This window comes from Artemia franciscana, unplaced genomic scaffold, assembly GCF_032884065.1.
Source record: "Artemia franciscana unplaced genomic scaffold, ASM3288406v1 PGA_scaffold_1180, whole genome shotgun sequence".
In the NCBI taxonomy this organism is placed as follows: Eukaryota; Metazoa; Arthropoda; class Branchiopoda; order Anostraca; family Artemiidae; genus Artemia; species Artemia franciscana.
In genome coordinates, this window is record NW_027062618.1 from 1,222,583 (window position 1) to 1,247,458 (window position 24,876).

The window sequence follows — 24,876 nt, forward strand, 5'->3', positions numbered from 1 at the left end:
TCTTTGACAACTATAAGTCTTGTATTGCTGAGACAATCTCACGTTTTTTAGAAAATCCACATCAGTAAAAACATTTCTTTTAACAACCCACCATCAATGAAAGGTGTCTTCTTTTTTGCGAGTTTTTGAAGAGATTTTTGAAGAGAGTATATAAGAGATTTTGAAATGCAATGGTGGACTTTTTAGAATTTTCCTCACATCTATTGAAAATATCCTGTTTTGCTGTAAGACATCAATTTTTCAAATTAACGAAACAATATAGTTCCTCCCAGTCCCGTGTTAAAATTATAGGTTCGTTGTTTTATACTCGGTCCAGTCATTTTCGGCCTAAAGATGTAGAAAATAAATCAAAACGCACTATGTGCATCCAGATTGTCCAAAGGGCGTATCTAAAGAATAGAGTTTGGTATTTTAGTTGGAACTTTCAGAGAATACTTAAATGGAAAGATCAATTGACTGAAAGGCAATCTATGCATATTGTTACTAACATTTCTACCACCGTTACTTTTCCTAATAACTTACTTCAATTGCCACAACTTGTAAGGGTTAGAGTATCAAGATGAAAGGGGGTTAAAAGCGGACATTGGCAATGATTTAATGTGTACATAAATAGGAAACCTTTCGTTTCAATGGAATAATATTGAAGCTACTAACTATGGCTTTAGTTTTAAATTAGGGAATTTGAATCAGATTGCTTAAAGAGAATTTGCTGTTAAAAATAAGTATCGTAGGAGTTTTTGGGTATTATTTCATTTTTCACTTATAGTGCGTTTCCAGATTTGTAAACTGAGCGTTTTAAAGACGACTACCGGAAATTATCTAGAGCATCATATAGGTATCCTAAACGGAAACTTTTTTGATTTAGGAATCGGCGAAAATTAGTCTTTAGCATATTGTTTCATGATTAATATATGCATGAATGGAAAACACAAGTTTTTGTATGGAAGCCAGAGTAGAACGGGTTGCCCTGCCACTATTATACTTCTGTCAATGTTTATTCAATGTTGGGCTTTTACTCGGAAATCTAGATTTTTTTATATGCAAGCATAATTTAATATCTTAGGTTTATTTGGCTATATGTTCAATCCTTTTAGTTTTTGCGATATTTAAAGCTCAACAAGTTCCAGAAGTTTTTCTTAACGTTAGGTTTTTACTTTTTCTTAAATCTGTGACGCAAAAGAACCCGAGTTTGTCTTCAGTTATAAAATGTTCATAATATTTCATCGAGTTATATGAATTATTTAAGATATTTAATCAAATTTATCAAATAATATTATAATAAATTAAATTATAAATAATTTGCTATATTGTTTTTATGTCAATATGTCTCTTTAATGCCATGGCTCCTAGTTAGAATCAGATTTCCGTTTCAGGTAAGACTCTTTTTGAGCTAATTAAACCAGTGGACGAACGTATCGAGGATGTGAAGAAGTTTTTAAAATTGATCGCACCATCACTTTGTACAAAAATTGTGCCAATTTATGATCCATTTCGACCATCTATTTCTGATCCTGACCTAGAAGTAACTCATTTTTTTCTACTGTAGTCAATACCATATCTAGAGTTTACTAGTAGATTATAATTTCAATAGTTAAACTTCCAGATATTTCCTAAGGATATTTCACTTCAGATAAGAGGAACGAAATAAAATATGTTTTATTCGTCATTCTTAGGAGCAGGAAAATAAGTTTGATATTGTAAAATCTGGACTTGACCCTATAATTTGCCTGCGTTTGACGGTCTAAGTTAACTCTCTAGATTAGTCCGTTTTTAGACTGATCAGTTTAAGCTCAATTTGCTTCTCCGCTTTTACATCATTCGATTCAGATTTAATTCGGATTTATTTTTCAGCTTCTTCACTAAGTTTAAAAATAACTCACCGCCGTCTTATTGGTATAAGTTGCATTGTTTCAGATGGACAAATTTTCTAATATTTGAAAATTTGGTAAATCCATGTTTTTAAAATTATTTTCACGCGATTCTGTCTTTTTCAGACTTTCTCCAAAAGTTTTAAAATCTCAAAGTTTTGAATTTCCTGTTTTATAAAGTCTAGTTGCAGAAATTTGAAAATGAAATACCGAATTTTTAAGAATCTGGAATTATTTTACATAAAAGGGGATTGCTAACGAAATTCGAAAAAAGTGAAAATTTTGAAAATCATGAATTGTAAGTAGAAAGATCTTAGTTGAACAATGTGATATTTAACTTTTGAAATTCTTACAAGCTGGAAGTTTTAGATATGAAAGAGGTTTTTCCATTGCGATTCGATTAAAGTGGAAATTGCTACAAAAAGCTGAAAAAAATAAGTTATAAGCGTTTACTTGAAGAATTTGACATTTAAGACATTAAATTCTTAAGAAGTTGGAATTTCTGATACGAAAAAGGTCTTTTTGTTATGGAAATTCTGAAAAAGTAAGAAATATAAAAATTTTTTTTAAATAAAATATGAAATAGAAAGGATTAGCTTGAATTTGTAATATTTAAGCCCCGGAGTTCTTAAAAATTGGAATTTTACATCAGTAAGGTTTTTACTACTGCAATTTAAAAACGTGAAAACCGTTGAAATTATGAATTGAAGGGTGTGTAGCCATTCCAATGTTATTTAAGATGAGTCGTATTTATTACTTTCTTTGTGGAGGATAAAAAGTGGGTCACCCCTCTTGATAGGATAATGTGTCATTATTTAAAATTTATGAAGCAAATGCCGAAAATCTAAGAGATTCAAAATCATGCGTGAAACCTAGGAAAAATGGGGTTAAATCAGTAAAAGGAATGGTTTTAGATATTTTTTGGGGAAAGGTAAAGGTATAGGCATGTACTGAAATATAAAAAATTAAAAAAGAATCGAAGTGAAAAAAGAGAATTAGGAAAAATTTGGGTTAAAATAAATAAAAGCAAGTGTTTTAAATATTCTTGAGGGAAAGAGAAAGGTATAAGGGTATACACAAATCCCAAAAATTTGAAAGCTAGTTCAAGCCTCAAGAAGAAATTAATTATGTGACCAGCCCTTCACTTGGGATCCAATTCATACTTCAGTGTGAGAGAAAAACAGCTTTTTCGCTCTTAATTTTCGGTGTGCAAAATAATTGACGCAAACATATTTATTTTGAGACGAGTTTCATCAATTGAAGTCGGAACTATTTTGGAGAAGCTGAAATGGTGTCTTTATTTTTGCGAGATGATTATCAATGCAATACTTGTAGTGGAGTACCTTATTCCATTCTATACGTTGTTCAGTACGCCACTTCGATTCTTGACTTACGGGTGCACGGTTAAATGGAGTGTTTTTTAAATGTATTTTAGTATAAGGAATAACTAATGCAACATGAAAGGATAAAATTATGGAAGAGTACTCTTGAGTGACTCTAGTGACTTCTGTGACATAGCATTTGCACATGTTAGCACAAAAATAATTAAACTAATCACCGACGACATGGTGAAGGATTGAATCGGTGGTGTTAGGCTTCCCTCTTCCCCAAAAAATTCCCTTTCAGAAAATATTAAAAATAGTGAAAATGCTCAAAATACTAAAAGAAAATGGCAAATGATCGGAGACGACAAAATTATTAAGCACAGAACTGCAAGAATGGCAATACTACTGGATACAAGCATGTGATCAAGGTTAGACACTGATCTCGAGGGGTATATATATGTAAAATTAGCAGATTTGAGTTAAAGAGCACTTACTCAAATCAGTGGTTGTTCCAGTAAAGAAAGGTGTCCGCCAGGGTTCATTATTATCCCCAAGTTTGTACAATTACAGTGTTTTAAATGCCCAGGCATGTGTAAATGTTTCATGTATCTCCAAGAATATAAATGTGTCGCTACCTACATACGCGGACGATCTATTAAATCTAAGTCGGTCTATTAGGGGTCTGCAATCGAATTTCTCGATCCTGCGTGATGAATACCGAAAAATCGGCCTGGCCTTCAATACTTCTAAATCTGCAGTTCCTTTTTTCAACGATAGTCCTTCTCAGCCTGAACACCTCCTACTGGGTAGTTAGTCAATCACCGTTTCATCTCATGTCGTGTATCTGGGTTTACCCATAGGCCGTAACCTTAATGAAACTCGTCTACTGCTCGTCAAATACGTCGAGAAAAAACTCCGCACCGCGTATGGGTCTATCGTCGCCAGCAGACTCCTCTTATGCCGAAAGTATCTCGCCAATATGTATAATGCTGTCGCACTGCCGCATATTTTATATATCGCGCCATTTTGGAATTTATTAACTGACACCCAAAAACGCAAGCTCCGGTCCCTTTATTTTAGGTTCGCGAAGTTCCTGCTGCGATGCCCCTTGTGGACGAGAAATACATATATGATTGATAAACATAGGATTGCAGACCCCAGTATCGCGGTAAACCGGTTGATTTTTAATTTCCAGGCAAAATGGAACCACCCCTGGCTTAAACATTTCTACAGTTCTTGATTATGTATTTTTCCATGTTGTGTCTTAAATTTCTCTCCGTTTTTCTTCTCTTTTTTTCTTTTCTTTTATTTGTTTTTTTTTCATTGTACTCCGTTTTGTTCCATGTGAAAAATACGGGTAATAAATATTTTACTTACTTACTTACTTACTTGGAATCAGGCTAAGAAGCAGAGCCGTACGTGGATTATCACTTTTTGTTAAGTCACAAAATTGAAGTCCTCCAAGAAAACCCAACGGAGATGTGAGGCTCTAATTTCAATCCCTCGTTTTTCCAGTGTTCTGCAAACTTCGCTTTGTCTCTTTAGTCAAGGAGGCACACTCGTGCCTCTATAAAGAGGCGACACACGACAATGTTAAGCGATCTTCGGTTCCAGTGGTCGCAGACGGATGGGGAGGGATGCATTTCGTAGCCCGAGCTCCAACTAAGAAACCTGCAAAATTTCATCCCCCTCCAACTTTTCCTTCATGGGGAAAATATGGCCGAAAGTTTCGACCTGTCAACCCAAGCCCCCCTTTAACGTTGTCCGATCGGGCTGAAATTCACAAGTTAAGGTCCCCTAGGACCCAGGAGCTTATCCGCGAAATTTCAGCTTGATCCGATAACTCCTTCCCTGTTTTCCAGAAACCACGCATAGCCACTTAAAATTCATTTACTTTTTTTTCCTAGACGCCTACAGGTCACATCCGACATCGGATCTGGGTGTACGAAGACTCATTCGATGCGGAATTCTCCGAGTAAGTGCCCATGAAAGTTTCGTAGGAAAATCTTAACCCCCCGAAAGTTTCGACCCTCCAACCCCCCCCCCCCCCACCCCTTTTAACGTTGTCCGATCGGGCTGAAATTCACAAGTTAAGGTCCCCTACGGCCCAGGAGCTTATCCGCGAAATTTCAGCTTGATCCGATAACTCCTTCCCTGTTTTCCAGAAACCACCCATTAGCTATTTAATTAACGGATTTCTCTCCATAAGAGCCCATGTTAATTTGAAATTTTTTGAAATTTTTGTGTTTAACATTTTTCGAAGTTATTCCATTATTCATTCATTTCAATTTTTTGTTAATTAAAAGAGGGCCTTTCCGAAGCCAAGAGCTGGGGGTTAGCAAAAAAACAAAAAACCTGTACAAAAGAGTCTTTAAAAGCTGGGGGTTTGGGGGGCGGCAGCCCCCCAACTGCCTCTTCTAATTCCTGTACGTTTTAAGGTTCGACTTTGGGACGCAGCCTCTTTAACTCTTTAAGAAAACGAAGTTTTTTTCATATTATTTTTCAGTAGGCACGCATTCACAGTGACAATATCGTCCACTTTCACTGCAAGGAAATGGTCAGCTTTTGCAAACAGTTCCTAGTTAGAGTGCTTATTTATTATTGTAGCATGTCCACCCTAGGGGTGTCCTCGTTTTTTAGGGTTTTTCGCAGAAACAAAGTGGAGCACATGAAATGGTACTATATCGAGTAGTTTCATATTGTCCGTAGAGAGAAAATGTTCTTGTGTGCATATAGTTCCTCCACTAAGGCAAAGTTGTTTGAATACGGCGAATTTTACACTGAGGCTAATGTTTAGGCTCCATGATACGAAGCATTTTTTAATATAAGCCTTAACCAATTTAAACAGATTGGCCTGTCGGCTTCATAGTCATGTTTGAGGGGCAGTTACCATGGTAGCGCTTGTGTTTGGTGCTTTGACAGTTCAAACGGTGAATCGGGTTCTGACAAGGGATTTCTTTAGTCGCTCTGTTGAAACTTTGAGGGGAATGGCCGCGTTTCTTGGCATTTTTACAGTATGTCGACAAGTGGCCGATTTCAGAACCATTGAAGCAACTTTTCGGGAGATTAATAAATTCTTGTATTTTTAAGTGTCAAAGTCAATTATGATCGGCATATTTGTGACAGTATCAGGTCTTATTGTTCTAATTAAACGACCATTGTGTTTCAGTAGTCGTTCTTAAGGAATTGGGACAAAAAGTAGAACTTTAGCATAAAGAGCGAGGTATCGATGAGGGGGCAACCCTCATATGCGTAATAATTTCTGTTTATTACAAGTTTTAATGTTGCTCCTTACTTTCAGTTGAAACAAGTTGTTTGTTATTTAATTCCTTATTAGTCTTAGATGATGCTTGGAAATTGTCATCCTCTACACGGACCCCCCCCCCCCCACACACACGGAAAGATCCCCTAGACAATGCAATCCCGGCAAAAATTTATCCCGGACAATTACCCTTAATATCTTCACATGTAAAATTGAGTCAGCGAAGAAAAATTAAGACAAATATAAAAAATTTCGCATATGAATTCTAGAAAAATCAATCACTGACTAATTTCCCCTCCTGAAACTTTTCTCCCCATGGAAAATTCTCCTGTGGAAAATCCCCCAGCATAAAATTCACTCACCCCCCCCTCCAACTAAAAATCTATGCATAATTCCCAATAATAAAAACTATATGTAAACAATGGGCAAATTTAATAACTAAATTACCTTTCCCTAGGGGCTAGGGGGCGTCAGGTTGTCCCCAAAGGCATGGTTATTGTGCAATTCAGCTATCTCAAAATTTTCATCGGCCGACTTTGAGGGAAGGGGGGGAGGAGGGGGTTGGCTACCCACCAATCTTTTGGTCACTTAAAAAGGGGATTAGAACTTTAAATTTTCATTCGAATGAGCGAGAAACCCCTCTCCTGATATTATAGGAGCATTGGTTCGATACGATAACCCCTAGGAAAAAAAAAATAATAAGAACAAAAATAAACCCGCATCCGTGATCTTTCTTCTGGCAAAAAAACAAACAAAAAATTTCCCATTTTTGTAGGTTGGAGCTTGAAACATCTACAGTAGGGTTCTCTGATACACTGAACCTGACAGTGTCCTTTTCATTAAGATTCCTTAGCTTTAGTGGGCGTTTACCCCTTTTCAGAAAATCAGGCAAATTTTCTCACACTCGCAGCCTTTGATGGGAAACATTAAACTTAATGAATCTTATATATCAGGAATCAGCATAATAATCCAATTCTTTTGACGTATCTATTGATATGAAAATTCTGTTCTTTACAGTTTCGGTTACTATTGAGTCACATCGCACGTTACTTAGTTCTTTACCACAAACTAGATCTCCCCAATATGGTAAAATAGACACTTGTCAATATGATTCAGCGTTATTTAAAGTTAAAATATCTGTGATTTAGCGATTATGTTTTCCTTAGTGTTTTTTTTTCTCCGGAGTGATTTATCATTTGTTTGTGTTGTCTTGTTATTTAAAGGGTGGTAGTGAAAGAAAGATGATGGGATAAGTTATATTTTTTATTGGTTTTTGCGTCATACCAAGTTCATGAGGTAGAGCCGCTCTACTTCCCTTTTACTTTTTCTTCGCCTTTTTTTCTTTTTCTTCTTCCTTCTTATTTTAGTCAATGAAAAAAAAACTTGGTTTTTATTTAATTCCTGATTGTTCTTTAAATTAATACTGGGAAATTGTCACCCTTTCGGTGACAATTCGAAATTTCTTCGCCTTTTTTTCTTCTTCTTCCTTATTTTTGTCGATGAAAAAAACTTGTTCTTTTATTTAATTGATGATTGTTCTTTAAGTAATGCTGGGAAATTGTCACCCTCCACAGGATAGAGGCGTTTTTTCTATGTTTTTTGCAAATGAAACCCCTATTTATTATTTGAGCTAAAACTGATAAAAGAAAATCATTTTTAGCAGAAAAATGAGTTTTAATGCTGATGATGAACGCTGTATATGTGTTCGAAATATCCAGTTCAATAATTTTATATCTATTCACTGTCAATAAAAAGGTATCATCCCTATTTTGAACTGTTTTACTTCAGTTGAAAAAACATACTTTTTTAAAATTTAATTTCTAGATTAAATTATTTTGACCAGCCTATAATGTTTTTTTTTTTTATTTTTAAAGATAGTAACCCTTCACACTCCAACCAATATGGCTCAGCGAGGGTCTTAGTTTCCAAGATAATGCTCCTTGCCTTGACTTGATGCGTCTAATTTCTTTAAGTAAGATCATATAAAGGTTACCAGTATTTTCTAATGGGCTGCAGCTTACTGACACCATTATCCACCAGAAACTGCTTGATTACCCACCATTTGGGCTTCATGTGGTTTATATTGACAATAAATACCTTAAAGAGATAATCAACTATCAAGAACGGGGTTTACCAAAATTTTGACACGTATACTATCCTTTTTTATAATTTCCCCAACGCTGAGTACCCCTAGGGCCGTTACTAGCCAAAATGTTTGGAGGAGGGGAGTAAGGAATTTTACTGACTGGCTGGTCATTTTTACTGACTGTTTTTTTCATACTTAGTATAATGCCTGTTTTGAACACAATACGTAAAATAACTGCACGAGTCAGTAAAACCGCTGCATTTACCGACCGAGATTTAAATTTCGTTACATATCATGTCATTATTTCAATACTCTTATTCAACCAAATAGAAAATTGTCGCACCATCTCTAAATTCACGGTAGGATTCGGCAAACTGCTGCGTATTTCGTTTAAGTTCAAACTTTCTGTAGATGACATGTCAGTATTTTCATGGTCTTTATTTGACGGTACAAAGAATTTTAGTGGCGTCCGAAAAACCATGGCGCTTCGCTTCATGATTTTACCGACTTATTCTTTTACCGAATGACCGAAAATTGGGTGAGGACGTTCCCCTACCCCATACCTGACGTTCCTGAGTACCCCTCGCGAAAAAGTGGATGCGTTTGAATTACAATCAACAATAATTTGTTTTCTATTTGGTACACAAATAATATTAAGGCGAAATAAAATTATCCATAGTAAAACATAAATGAAAATTATATTATAAAAAAGAATTTTGTTTGGATCAATGAAAAGGATGAGATTATTCGCACTGGAATATTAGTCCTTCATAATTTGGTTCCTTCGTTTAATTTTTATCTGAGATGTGATTTCATGTCCAATATCCTGTTCCTTGTGCAGTGAAGGTTCATATACCTATCGAAATCCGGTGCAATATGTACCCCGCCAGATACTTTTCGTATCCCTGGGGGTACGCGTACCAAAATTTTTCTTTACAAGAATCCCACTTCCACTCCTTTCAGTGATGACAAGTTTAAAAATAAATTTAGTTTCCAACCTTGGACGTCACTCTAACTTTTTTCTTTATTAGCAGCCGAACCGGTCACATTTCAAACCACAGTCCATGAAAAAAAAAAATATTGTCTTTTCAGTAATAAAACGCGTCCTCAGTAATAAAACACCACAGGAAGTGCCTCTTAATTTTCTTACCACATCATTATTTTTTATTTTGGTGGTCTGTCATGTCTCCCACATAAAAATAAGAAATTCTTTTATTCTCAAAAAGGAGAATATTTGAAAATAATAATCGTAAAAAAAAAACAACAACAAAAAAACAATCCACTCAATTAAAAAAAGCACAAGAAATATTTTCCATCGTTATAACTTTCTTTTACACAAATAATATACATAATATATACAAAAAAACGAAAGAAAGTTTTAATGATATCACAATCTAAATTTAAGATTCAAACTGTCTCATTAAACTCTACTTCGGCTGCTATTTAAGCAATAAAAAACAAACATTTTGACTTCATAAAAAAAAACAACTGGCAGCTCTGTCGGCACACTACCATTTTAGGAACACTGACTTAGGACATATGCAGAGTTGTGTCATGTTTCTATTGGTTTTCAACAGTTTTTCGCTTTATTTTGTTATGCTATCTAACTTCTCATTTTTGATCCTAGGTAATTTTCTGACGACTCATTTAGTTTAAAACTAATTTTCAACTTAAAAATGTATCTTAAGTACGTGTTTATTTCTAGATGAATGAAAATATTCCAATTCATCCGCATGTGATTGGTTTAACCGGTGGGATAGCGAGTGGCAAATCATCAATAGCGAAACGTCTTGAAAACTTGGGTGTTTTCATCGTCGATTGTGATGCCCTTGGTCATCGGGCATATTTACCTGGGACAAAATGTTTTAAAGACGTTCTGCAAGCGTTTGGAGATGAAATTAAGGATGCTAACGGCACGATAAACCGGAAGGCTCTTGGTTCAATCGTTTTTTCTAACAGGGTAAATGAACGGACTAGTATTTTTTTTTGTTTTTAACGAAATCTTTGTCTATAGAAAGATGTTGGTAGTGTTGGTAATTGACTAGTTATCTGTCCTGATGTATTTGTGATTCGGCCATAAAAGGACAAAACAGCAAGGACTCCTTGGAGATAACTTTTGTTCATAAAATTGTTTGGAGATGAAATTAAGGATGCTAACGGCACGATAAACCGGAAGGCTCTTGGTTCTATCGTTTTTTCTAACAGGGTAAATGAACGGACTAGTATTTTTTTTGTTTTTAACGAAATCTTTGTCTATAGACAGATGTTGGTAGTGTTGGTAATTGACTAATTATCTGTTCTGATGTATTTGTGATTCGGCCATAAAAGGACAAAACAGCAAGGACTCCTTGGAGATAACTTTTGTTCATAAAATCGTTTGGAGATGAAACTAACAGGGTAAATGAACGGACTAGTATTTTTTTTTTTTTTAACGAAATCTTTGTCTATAAAAAGATGTTGGTAGTGTTGGTAATTGACTAATTATCTGTTCTGATGTATTTGTGATTCGGCCATAAAAGGACAAAACAGCAAGGACTCCTTGGAGATAACTTTTGTTCATAAAATCAGGATAGACTCAAGGAAGACGTGAAATTCTTTGAAAAAAAAAGAAAAGAAAAAAAATGAAAGAAAAAGAAAAAAAACGCCATCTAAGTTAATCAGGAACATATTGGGAGGAAAGAAAATAGCTCGGGCTACTTTCAGAGACGTCTGGTCGACCCAAAGAATGTAAGATTTTTAATCAGTTATAATCATTTTGTTTTAATCCTTATTAACAATAATTTGTTTCGTTCATTTTTTAATTTAATTCATTTATTAATCTTATTAATCAGGTTATGCATTTAACTTATTGATCCATTTCAACTTATCTTTAATTATTAATTCTCAACCAAATTAGTATAATTTGATAAGTAAAAATTAAGCTTAGTTCAATCTTTTTTCGAAGTAATAAAGTAATTATTTTCAATAGTCTATAATAAGTTCAGGCAGAGCCGAGTTAGCTTCTCATGTCAAATAAGGAGATAGATATTTATTTCAAAAAAATCTCTATCACAAGCCCACGAAGCGCTGAATTTGGAATTCGGAGTCGAAAAATCCTATGATTACACGAAAACTGGAAAAAATGTAAAAAAAAAACAACGAAAAAGAATAATCATTTGTGAGTCAATAAATTAACAGTAAAAAGTCATTTAAAAAGTAAAAAAATAAAATCTATGGATGGTGTCTTTCCTGTGGATATCCGACTTTAAATTTGAAGAAATTGTGACGCCGAGGAGTTTAAATCGGGACACAGAAATTAAGAAGGGATAGGACTAAGAAAATAGGGCGAAGATTTGAGGACACAAATTGGCAATATCATGGACTTAGAGGGATTGACTGTCACGTCTAAGTTCAAGGCCTCATCTCCAATTTTATTGAGGATACTCATAGGGTCGCTTATTAAATTTCCAAAGCAAGTTCAACAACCGTTAGGTCATCAGCAAATTTCCATCGGCCAGTAAATTCCTTTGCAAGGCTGTTAATCATGACTGAAAAAAGGAGGGGACCTTGGAGAGTACCTTGGGGTATGCCATTGTAGACAAGTAGAGGATTTAGATAATAATTCTGGTATTTGACAACTTGCGATCTATTTCTGAAGGTGGAAGCAACCAACTTCACCAATAAGGGAGCAATATTGAACTCGCTGACAAGATTCTCAACTAAAATATTGTGGTTAATAAGGTCAAATGCATTCTGAAGATCAATGGAAATTAAATTTAGCCAGGAATTAGGCTTTTCGAGTATTTCCCGCAGTGGTCAATAAGAGAAACGAGGTAGTGGGAAGTAGAGGTGGATTTTAGGTTCTCGAATTGCAGCAGGTCAGTAAGAGGTAGGATTGTTTCCTTTAGCCAATCTGCAGGGAATCCTTCATAAATTTAAAAAAAAATAGGAGTAAGAGTAATAGGACGAACGCCTTTAATACCAGGCTTTCGCTTTTATTTTTCAAATGGGTTATGAAACCCTGTTTCCAAATTGTTGGAATTCGCCCAGACTCGGTAATCCCATTAGACAGGACAGACATGAGCTTTGAAAATAAGTCACTGAAGGCTCTAATAAGAGGAAACGGGATATCCAAAGGACAAACACTTCTTTTTCTTAGTTTTTCAGTTACTTCTTCAGTTTTCCAGTTTTTCAGTTTAGTTTTTCTTAGTTACTTCTTTCTATCTCAGACGGGGAAATAGTGGGAAAAGAAGGTGAAAGGGCTCCTGTTGGTATTTGGTCAGGCAATGCTGGAAGGCTTTGGACAATGGAAGCAAGGAATTTATTTTGATTATTGGTAGTAACATCAGGCGATTGGGGTAGATTGAAGTGAAGCTGCACAAGCCTCCTGGCATACAACTTTTTAATATCGGAATACCAATTTTTGGTTTTTCAGTGAATAACTCTTCGACCTTATTTTGTAGTACAATCGTGCCAATTTACGAATTTCTCTTTTAATTGATTTTCTTTGTTTATTGGCTTCCTCCGTTTTACCATTTTTGAAAAGCTTCAATTAGGTTCTAATTATTATCATTATAGTTTGGTTAATAAAGGGTATATCACTGAAGAACCTTTGAAATATTTTTTTTTCTGGGAACATTAATATTTATTAATTAGCTTTTTGCAGAACGTAGACATTTCCTCATCAAGATTTTTTAAACTATAAATATTAGACCAATCTTCAGTATTCAGCCACATGCCAAAAGAAAGAAGATAAAATTTTTGAATAGGGTGGTAAGCGCCATAAGTAGTTGAGAAAAAATTCTCAAAATTTGAGGAGGAGGATAAAACAATCAAAAGATGATAACTCCCACCTAATGGGGGCAAAGCTGAGCTAGGGCTGTAAAAATTATATATGTTAATTAAAATAACATACTTAGAAATAACAAAATCAGCACTTGTCTGCAATTGCTGGATGAATCTACATTTTGAATCGATATTTCGATTTGGGGAGTAATAGAAAATAGCTATTGCAGTAATATTAAATGGATGAGGTAGTACTTTTGGTCTAACACTTAGCCAGAGGATTTCATCATACTCGGATAAATTAGGGACTCGAATAACCTCTGGGTGAAGGTTAATCTTTGTAAAAAAAACAAAACACCACCATTTTTTCCGGGGGGACAGCCTAAATGACGGAGTTTAATAAACTCTGAATAATTTGTCAGGCACAGGGACCCTGGGTCATGGAACTGTATTTCAGTAATAGCTCTAATATCTACCCAATTTGATTCTGAAAGCACCTTGAGTTCGGTAAGCTTTTCAAAATTAAGACTTTCAGCAATAGTAACTAAAAGTTTAGGAAAAACAAACTGATGAGGAATCGCGACAGTGAGACTTGATGAGTTCGAGAATTTCCTGAGTGGGGTTTTGATTTAATATTATGATACTTTGAAGAAGTAGGGAAAGAGAAAAATTTAGCTGGGGATTTGGAGGTGAGGGACGGGCAAGGATATAGACGAAGCATGATGAGGAAGCTACAACTTGTTTCCAGACGACCGGAAGTTATAGCAATCAGGATTTATTATAAGATAATTATCAAATGCGAAAATCTCAGATTTGAGTTACATTGACAAGGTAGGCACGAGGGATAAAACGAATGGGCTGGAGGTCGGGTTTCGTGGACAGAGGGTAAGAAGGAGTTGAATTGGGTGGATTTTGATTAGAGAGGAAAGGGAGAGATTGGAAGTCAAAAAGGTCACGGGAAAGGGAAGTGGGGTGGGAACTTTCTGGGAGGAAGGAGGTCGTATTTACTTTGGCAAATGACGGATGGAGACTCGAACCAGTCAACAATATCTTGGGCACATGGAGTGGATAGGGTATGCAAGGGAGTTTGTGACTGGGAGGGATATAAGTAAGAAGGGATTGTGGAGGGTTTTGGGTGCAGTGATGTCTGCGATGGTGATTTGACTGGTTGTTAGTAAATTTCTGGGCTGGAGAGGCGTTTGGGGAAACAGAATAGCAAAACAATAAACAAACTCTGAAGACAATTCAAATCGTAGTCAGACATAAAACCACAATACAGAAATTAAAAGAATTTGGTAAAATATAGGTTACACAAGTAGTGTGTCCGAAAATCATTAAATAAACTTTACATGATGATTGGTGAAAGCAAATTCTGGTTCAGTTCGGTAGCGCTGCAATGTCTGTGGGACTAGTCATCCCCAATCAGTAGTTCACTATTATGAACTATCTGTCAATTAGGGTACAAATTTTTGTGGAAAATATATTTCCAATGCTAATAAAAAAGAGAACGTTTATTTTAACTAAAGATTGATTAATTCTAATTTTAATTGATTTTAAAATTAATTTGATTACAGTCAAGACCGTATCCAGGGGGATGCTAGGGGGTTCAACCATCTCCCCCCGAAATGTTTGTCCGACTCCGTAGAAACATAACAAAACCGCGCATTAACACATTTTGGTGCGTTTTCCCTGGAAAATCCTGGAGAGGACCCTGATTACAGTCATTCACTGTCATCCTGATTAAATGAAATTCAACCAACGTTAATACTGCGCTATTACGTACTTTCGGTGAATTAGGGCACAAATTTTCCGTGAAAATTTCTTTTTAATGCCAGTGAAAAAGAGGCGGTACATTTTAACAGTAAATTATTAATTCTACTGCTTAGCTAAATTATTTCTTGAAAGAAACTTTCCATGTTAAATCACCGAAGTTTCCACTCTTATAGTTTCCCATGCTCTTTGCGTTAACTAACAACTATCTCTAATTACAGAAAAGAAAATCAAAACAATTTGTTATGTATAAATAAAAAGAATGTAAAGTTAAAATTGGCGAAAATCAGGATGAGATTGTGCTCTAGGTAGAATGATTATGATTTCCGTAGACCCTTTTGTTTATTATACTTATTTGCTTTTTAATTATTCTCTTTCGATTTAGTATGTCCTTGAAGTGCACTTATTAAAAGCCTTCAGAATTTGAATTTTGTTGGTTTATTAGTTAATGCTTGCAGCTAAATATGCGTAAGCGCAGTAAGAAGGTTTTTTCGCCGCCCAGCTGTTGCCCAACAATGTTAGCAATCAGGTATTTGTTTGGACGGCGAAAACACAATTGTTAGCCAACAGAAATAAATTCTCCAACAGTTTTCTCCAATAAGTATTCGATTTGTTAAAGATATTCTCTAACAATGTTAGCTAACAGTTTTTGTTGGACGGCGCAAATACTATTGTCGGAAAAATTGTTAGCCAACAGTTTTTGTTGGACGGCGCAAATATTATTGTCGGAAAAATTGTTAGCTAACAGTTTTTGTTTGGACGGAGGAAAAAAAACCTAAAATTAACCACTTTGGAAAATTGAAAGCTGAAGATTTCGGCTTAGAAAGATTTAACCGTTGCAATTCATATTCGAGCTTGTATTAATCTATAATCAATACAACATCATAAGTGTTGGAGCCACCTTGGATCGGTTTTACCGACAAATTTGCTATGGAAATTTTTTTTAAAAATTGTTTACCCTTTGAAGGATTTATTCTTTAAAAAAAGACAATAATTTCCTTAGTTCTTAAAATATAGTTTTTATGCTTAAAACCATGTTGCGTATTTCCTGACCCGTAATCAATGCTTTTTCTTTTAAAACGCAGCATATATACAAGCTAATCCTTTGTTACTTTACCCCATTAAATTAAAACTATTATTTGTTTCCAATAGTAAGTACAATTTTGTTTCTGTCTGTCATTAGATTTTCATATGCGCTTTATTAATAATTGCATAACCGTGTCACTGCGCTCTGTTGTTATTTATAATCTTATATGACCATTTGTATGAAGACAAATTTCGCTACTTTAATCGGAAACGAATAAAAGACATGGTAGCAGAAGTATGTAACACCTCCCCCGTGAAGATAAAAATCCTTAAAGATTATGGCTTACGAGCTCCTCTCCGTATAGAGGACAAATTCCTGATTTCTGGGGTACGAAGTTCAATCGTCTAAGTGAAGAATTACCTGTCAAATGTAAATTTTCTTTTTGTGTCAAAAATGTCAATTTTTTCAAATGTAATTTTCTGGGGTACGAAGTTCAACCGTGTAAGTTTGCTGTGAAGAACTGCCTGTCAAATGTCCAGTGAATCCAGACATGGCCGGTAGATAAGACTCACAAGTGGGCTGTACTTTTAAAATTCACCCCGTCTGTCCATTAGGCCCAGATTTTTGTCGTGTAAAATTTATATATATTGTCGATGTATTAAATTTCAGCAGGATATTACATACCTAACTTTCTACTAGAAATGTGGGGTTGGGCTGGGCATTAAGTTTTTGAATCCATAATTTCCCATCTATATATTTTTTTTCCTATAGATGGCTGCATTGAATTAATTTCTTCCCCACTCTGCATTGAGTGAGAAAGTTTCTGTCTTGCACCCATCCCTCTTTCCATGGTCAGCAAAACTTTGTACTTAACTGTGTATGACTGAAAATTTTTGTCTATTTTAGGATGCTTTGAATAAGCTCAATAGCATTGTTTGGCCACAAATTGCTGAAATAGCAAAAGCTGAAATAAAAAAATTGCGCACTGAGGGTAAGGACATCGTAGTCCTCGATGCGGTGGTCCTACTTGAAGCCAACTGGAACAAATTTTGTCAGGAAGTTTGGGTGGCTATTATCCCTCCTGAAGAAGTAAGTTATCCCACTTTTTTTCTTTAACTGAATTATTGGGAACTGTGGCGTCAGAGTACGTATCTCTTAACGAGTTCATTGCAGGTTCCATTTGATTCAAATTAGCTATGGTTTTGATTCTTCATCTTCTATGTTTATATATATACTAGCTGTTGGGGTGGCGCTTCGCGCCACCCCAACACCTAGTTGGTGGGGGGGCTTCGCGCCCCCCAAGCCCCCCCGCGCGCGTAAGTCGTTACTCGTCATATTAGTTACGCGCCATTGTAGTTGTGTCCCTATGTCCCACCTGTGAATATAGATATATATACTAGCTGTTGGGGTGGCGCTTCGCGCCACCCCAACACCTAGTTGGTGGGGCGCTTCGCGCCCCCCAAGCCCCCCCGCGCGCGTAAGTCGTTACGCGCCATATTAGTTACGCGCCATTGTAGCTGTGTCCCTGTGTCCCACCTGTAAATAGAGATAGATATCTATATATATTTTTAACTACGTAAAACATGCGAATATACAACATTCTTCGCTGTCCCATTGTCTGTGCATATAAATAGCATTTATATTTATATGTCTGTGCATATACAAAGCCTTATGTACTAATAATGACGTCATATGCAAACGCTCTATTTACAAACAAACAAACATGCATACACACAACTCGCTTCGCGCCACCCCAACACGGTGCATATACAAAGCCTTATGTACTAATAATGACGTCATATGCAAACGCTCTATTTACAAACAAACAAACATGCATACACACAACTCGCTTCGCGCCACCCCAACACCTAGTTGGTGGGGCGCTTCGCGCCCACCCAAGCCCCCCGCGCGCGTAAGTTGTTACGCGCCATATTAGTTACGCGCCATTGTAGCTGTGTCCCACCTGTGAATAGAGATATATATAAATATATATTTTTAACTACGTAAAACATGCGAATATACAACATTCTTCGCTGTCCCATTGTCTGTGCATATAAATAGCATTTATATTCCCTGTGTCCCGGTCGTCATTTGTGTCCTAGTGTCCCAGTTTGTATTTTCTCTTTGAGTGTCCCGGTCGTCATTTATATTCCCTGTGTCCCAGTGTCCCGGTTGTCATTTGTGTCCCGGTTGTCATTTGTGTCCCGGTCTGTAATTTCTATTCAAACAATCCCTGTGTCTTAGTCGTCAATTATATATCCCGCCTGTGCCCCCGGCGTCCCCGTTGTAGTTGTTTCCCTGCGTCCCGGTCGTCATTTATATTCCCGGTCGTGATTTGTGTCCGGGTGTCCCAGTCTGTAATTTTTCTTTGAGGTTCCTGGTCGTCATTTATATTCCCTCTGTGTCGGTCGTCATTTGTGTCCCGGTCTGTTATTTATCTTTGAGTGTTTTTTTTTTTAGTTTTTTTAGTTTTTTACATTTTTTCAGTTTTTTTTCTTCTTTATTTTTCAGCGTCACTATGAAGTACATATCGCCGACCCTTTGTTTTTTAACTTAAATCTGGTAGGCATTGATGACCTTATCCAAGTCAAAATCCCAAACCCAATCATCATCGCTATCATTTTCAGTTTTGATATGTTTTGACTCTCGCTTTCCAGGTGGATTTTCATCTAACTGCGCGGTTTTGCGTTCTTTAGCCGCAAGCCTGTTTTCTTGCTGTTCTTGTGATTCCTCGGCACGTTTTCTTTTCTTACTTTCTCTATCAGCTGCAAGCCTGTTTTCTGCTGTTCTTGTGATTCCTCGGCACGCTTTTTTGCAGCAAGTTTTTTGGCATAGACTCTTTGAGCAGCTTCCTCGGCTGTTGCCATTGTAGGTTCTTCAGTCATTTTACAATTAAACATTTTTCCGTGAACGCATGTCTTAAATACCATTAATGACGTCACCGTCATAGCAATAATGACGACAACTAACTTCATGACGTCAGTCGACACAGAAACATGACGTCACCTGACACACAGACAGACAGACAACTTATTTTTATATATATAGATATATATATATATATATATATATATATATATATATATATATATATATATATATATATATATATATATATATATGTTTTTAACTACGTAAAACTTGCGAATATACAACATTCTTTGCTGTCCCATTGTCTGTGCATATAAATAGAATGTCAGGTTTAACGACTCTTGAACATGCAACATATAATGGTCCATGGGAAAACAATCCGTATTCAGATCTATACCTCATGATTCTAATGATTGCCCTTGAGCTTTGTTGATGGTGATTGCTAATCGACGATTCCCTGTGTCGCCATCGTCATTTATATATCCCCCTGAGCCCCCCGGCGTCCCTGTTGTAGTTGTGTCCCTGTGTCCCGGTCGTCATGTCCTGGTGTCCCGGTCTATATATACATTCGTTTTTGAATTGGTCTTTTTTTAGGTTTTAGTTTTTTACCTTTTTTTAGTTTTTTTTTCTTTTTTTTAGTTTTGTTTTTCTCCTTTATTTTTCATTTTTTTTCCGTTTTCATTTTATTTTCTTTTTTAGTTTTTTTTTAGCTTTTTAGCTTTTTTAGTTTTTTATTAGTTTTTAGTTTTTTTTTTCTTTTTAGTTTTTTTGTAGTTTTTACCTTTTTTTTAGTTTTTAATTTGTTTTTACTTATGTCCTGGTCGTCATTTATACTCCCTGTGTCCCGGTCGTCATTTGTGTCCCGGTGCTTTGTTGATGGTGATTGCTAATCGAACATTCCTTGTGTCCCGGTCGTCATTTATATTCCCTATGTGCCAGTGTCCCGGTCGTCATTTGTGTCCCGGTGTCCCGGTCTGTAATTTCGTCAGTCGAAAACATGACGTCAGTCGACACAGAAACATGACGTCACCTGACAGACAGATCCACAGACAACTTATTTTTATATATATAGATTGTATGTTTATATGTTCATATGCATATGTTTATATATATGTATATGTATGTTATGTTTGTATGTATATATACTATGTTTATATGTATATTGATTGTGTATTGATTTTAAGTCGATGCTGTTAACCTAAAAGCTAAGATTTAAATAAGTGGAAAGTGTTTAAACTTGCGTTCTTTAGCAGCGAGTCGCGGTGAAATATTTCCATATCTGGTACAATGAAAATAATTATGTCTGGCGATAAATTGTCTTGAAGAGATTTCATTGGAAACAATTTTACATTGATATTAATATTTCGAAATGAAGCTGTTCCATATAAAAAAAAACACCCACTTAAAAGTTTGTTTGCAAATTAAGCATGGTCTAGAGATAAATAACCTACTAGAATTTGATATTCCACCGCATTAAGCTGCCCTAAACAAGGTGATGAGTGTCTCATTATTTATTAAACAAAAAACGAATACTTTATCATTAAAAAAAAAAAACGAAGTTTTCATGATGGAGACAAAGATCAAACTCAAACTTGAAACGAACAATAATTATTGCTTCATATTATATTCAACATATACTGCTTTCCAGAAGCTACTTTCCAGAAAGAAAGTAAAAAACTTTCCAGGAATAGTTGAATGCTAAACTGGAGAGTTTAAAATCTGGCAATGTAGAAAATGGATGGAATAATTTTAGGAAATTAGTTTGTGAGGTCTCTGATCGTGTTTTTGGGAAGAGAGTCAAAAACGTAGCTAGGAATGATAGTGAAAATGCCTTATGATTAATAGAGAGGAAGAAGGGCCTAAAGAAGAATTATTTGAGAATTATGGGAAAATAAGAGGAATGTAAATAAAGTGGAGAAAGCATTAAAATATAAATTGAGGAGGTATGAAGTGGAGGCCATGGACAAAATTGCCGAAAATCCAGAATTGACAAAGAATATGGTGGTTGTGAGGGTAGAGATAAGCCACTGAAGATTGTGAACATTATTTTTGAGGAAGGAGAAGTACCTTGTGATTTTTAGGAAAATTCAAATTAATCTCTCCATAAGAGAGTTGATAAGAATGAGTATGGTAATGATAGAGGCATTAACCTGATTTCCGCTTGAAGCAAAATTATTTAATATGATGATACTTTTTAGACTTATAGATGCTGTAGACAAAGTTTTGAGATAAGAACAGTTTGGTTTTAGGAAATTTAGAGTATATGTCAGTTCATAATTGAGAAGTACCTGAGTCATCAATCTCCTTTAGTCTTTAGCTTTATAGATTTTGAGCAAGCGTTGGATACAGCTGATAGAAGAGTTTTAGTGAACATCATATCCTTATATGCTATACATGATAAATACATTAAAGGATTACTGCTATGTACGAGAATAACATTGATGCGTTTAAGCTAGGAAATGAGGTTAGTAGCTCGTTTTGTCTTAAATCAGGACTTAAGCAGGGTTGTGTTCTACATTTTTATCATTTTGATGGAGTTCATCCTAAGGAATACAACAAAGGCAATGGAAGAGCACGGAATTAAATGGGGAAGTAAAACTTACCTATACTTAGATTATGCTGATGATTTAAGCATCCTAGATGAAAATGCTAGCATAATGAAAGAATTTTCAGAGGTTTCGCGAATTTTCAGATTAGTTTTAAGAAGGCTAAGTCGTTAAGATTAGGAATAAGTGAAGATGGAGAGGTGATGTTGGGTAATGAGAAGATCGATCAAGTGTGCAGTTTCACTTACCCAGGTAGTGTTATTAGTATAGACGGTGGGTGGAGTGAAGACGCTGAAAGTAGAATAGCCAAGACCGTGGGTTTTTTTTATACTTGAAATAAGTTTCGAAGAATAGGAAGATCAGTATGTGAACCAAGATTAGAATATTGGAAGCTACAGTGGTAACAATGTTCAACTATAGTTCTGAATCGTTTCGAAAAACGGAGGAGGATTTGCTAGATGTTTTCCAGAGAAATTCTCTAAGGATTTTTTGGCACCCGATTGACTGACGTATCTCAAACAGCAAGCTCTATGAAAAATATGGTTCAATCCTGCTTTCTAGGGCTATAATGGTTGAAAGAATGACATTGCTAGGATATGGTCTGTGGATGAAGGGTGACAGATTGCCAAAGATCATCCTTGTAGGCCAACCACCTAAGGCCAAACGAAAATCAAGTAGTTCCAAAACTAAGGAGGGAGGAGGCCGCAAGGGAAGATTAGAATGTAAGAGCACTGAGCGTAGATGTGTTCACCTTAGGTGGCTTGGTGCTGTAGTGAGTTGTTAGTAGCAGTAGTATATACAATGCGTATCTACAAAAACTAGCCTAAAGACAAATTCTGCGAAATTAGTGGTTGGGATTGTTTGGAATTTGTCTTGGATAGTACATTATAAGACAGAAGTGAAGCAGGGATGTGCCAGGTCACCTAAATTAATGAGTATTTATTTACATAGTTTGTAAAAGTTTCTGGAAGAGAAGGGAGCCCGAGTTTTGACGCGGGATATGTCAAGAATGGGCATGCTCCTTGTCGCAGAAAAGGAGTTATAGATTCAGGTTCACGTCTTAGTTGCAGATACGCGTCAGAAGTTGAATAGAAGCCAATGAGTTTACTGCAGGAATATTTATTAAGAAAGAAGCTTGAGTTGAATCTTGAGTAACCCTAGTGCTACTAGTCCTAATCCTTGAGTTGTCCTACTGCTTAGGAAGAAGTGCCAATTCAGTGAGAAAGATAAAATTATTTTGAGAGGTGGAAAAGTTCAAATTCGGTAAGAACTAAAAAATCTAGAGTGACCTGTAAAGTAAAGGGTAAAACATTTTGTTTTACATTAGTATCTAGGTAGGGAATATAGGAGATATAGGGATACAGAATAATATTCTTAGGAATAAGGTAGTATCTGTGATGCATCATGCATTGAAGTTTTGGAATATCAGAAAAGTGACAAATTAGAAATAATATAGCTAGGATATTATAAGAAATGGCTAAGAATAAATGAAAACATAAGTTGTTCAGTAGTTAGAGAAGACTTATGAATTTTTTCGCTAAGAATTTGTAGGTTAGTGAATAAGATTTGATTCTGAGAATTTATTGTGAAAATCTTTTGAGTGCAGCTACTTTAATCAGCTTATTTAGAACCTCTTAGAGTGGAGTCTCTTAGTTCATGGCCGTTTCAGGTAAGGAATAGTCTACAAGATCGTAGAGGGTAGAAGCGTGGAACAATGGATTAGATATAGATAATGGGGTGGCAAAGATGACTTAAAATGTTCTATGAGATCAGGAGGTATAGGTTTGGCAGCATTGAAGATGCTTTTCGGATTCCCTGCACCTCTATGCAGTGGTAAGCGAGACAGGAGGTGAATGGTATTTCTTTGAAGGTGAATTTAAGAAAGGAGGGGGTTAATGTATATAATTGAATTGAAGGTGAGTAATTTACCACTTGCGACAAGAAGGAAATATTCTAGGGAGGAGGCAAGGACAGGATGATTCTTACTTTTGTCCTCTGTGTGAAGGGTCTGGGTCATATGATATGTGAGTGTAAAGAATTGAGTGAGTTGCAAAAGGAAGTGCATGGAAAGTGTAGTTCTGATGAATGATGGCTGGTGAGTTGAGTGATTAATGAATGTTTTGTAAGCTCTGAAAGGTTAAGACGATATTTCAGGCTAGCAATGGAGCGCATAAATATTTGTTCATGGTTTTGCAGTTTCTTTGTTTATGGAGTATTATTTAATTAAAATCGAAGTTTTCATTTCCGTGTTTCTATGGTCTCAAGGCTTTTAGAGTAATAAGATCTATTATTAGAAGTGTTGTCATAGGGAGATACATATCAGTTTATTTGAGCTAATTTTGTAGATACATGTTGCAAAAACTGCGAAAAATTAGTTCGTTTTCAGTTTCAACTTTGCTTTCTGCATTCATAAAAAATAACATATTTTTCTTTAAATTAAATTTTGTTCGTTTTTAGTTTTATTAAATATACGCAATAAACCAGTATAAGCAGTTGGTTTTGCAATAAAAAAAGGGTGATAATTGGGGAAGAGGGCTGGGGAGCAATTGTTCCTGTAGATTTTTTTTTATTTTTTCCCTTGAACAAAACGATCTTTAGCGAACTTAGGTAATGAAATTAAAAAAGTGAACATGAATTTTAAGTTAGGGCATTAGATTTTTTTTTTTTTCTGGGAACATTTTTTCAGACTTTTCAGTCATTGTTTGGAGGAAAAGGATTATTATATCTTGACAGACCATCAAATAGTGTTTATTTCGTGGCTATCTCTTTATGGACCTTGAGAAACCCTCCCTCCGCTCCTCCTCTGTATTAGTTGCTTGTACACATATATTAATATTAGAATACATGGAATTCACAAGACTGGAAAGTATATGAAAAACACGGAACTTATCAAGTTCACTAAAGGTCAGTGCCCTTTGGAGGGGGAAGTGGTGGAAGTAGATACTTCAAAAAATCAATGGGGGGGCTGATGAATAATGCGTTGAGGCCGCACAAGCTGACAAGACAGGAAAAACCAAAAAGAGTACAAGATTTTGTCGGTGGGGATTTAGAAGAGGGGTGGATTTTACATAAAACTTTCAAATAGTTTTTATTTGATTGACTATTTCAGAATTTTCAATTAATGGCATTAAGACCCAGTTTGGTCAAAATTGTCGTTTTGGGACAGGAAATGGTGAGCTGTAAACCTCCATTTAACGGTTTTGGACCATTCTGAATCGATCGGTTCCGAACCATTCTGAATTTTTGATGTTTTGTTGCACAGACTGGCCAAAAACGGCACTTAACTGTGGGGCTATAACTCTTATTACTTAAAATGGACACTAGATATTATGGTTTTTGTTCAAACTAACCCTCTCC

The 24,876-nt window shown here is 35.7% G+C and overlaps 1 protein-coding gene across 1 annotated transcript in view; it reads left to right on the plus strand.

Moving 5' to 3' along the window:
• Window positions 1-13: 13 nt before the first annotated feature.
• LOC136041209 (bifunctional coenzyme A synthase-like) overlaps window positions 14-24,876 on the plus strand; it is a 74,529-nt gene continuing 49,666 nt past the window's right edge. Inside the window, exons 1-3 of the mRNA XM_065725786.1 lie at window positions 14-1,522; window positions 10,247-10,501; window positions 17,009-17,191. Coding sequence (XP_065581858.1) covers window positions 10,247-10,501; window positions 17,009-17,191 — 438 coding nt within the window. The 5' untranslated portion in view covers window positions 14-1,522. The remainder of the gene's footprint in view (window positions 1,523-10,246; window positions 10,502-17,008; window positions 17,192-24,876) is intronic.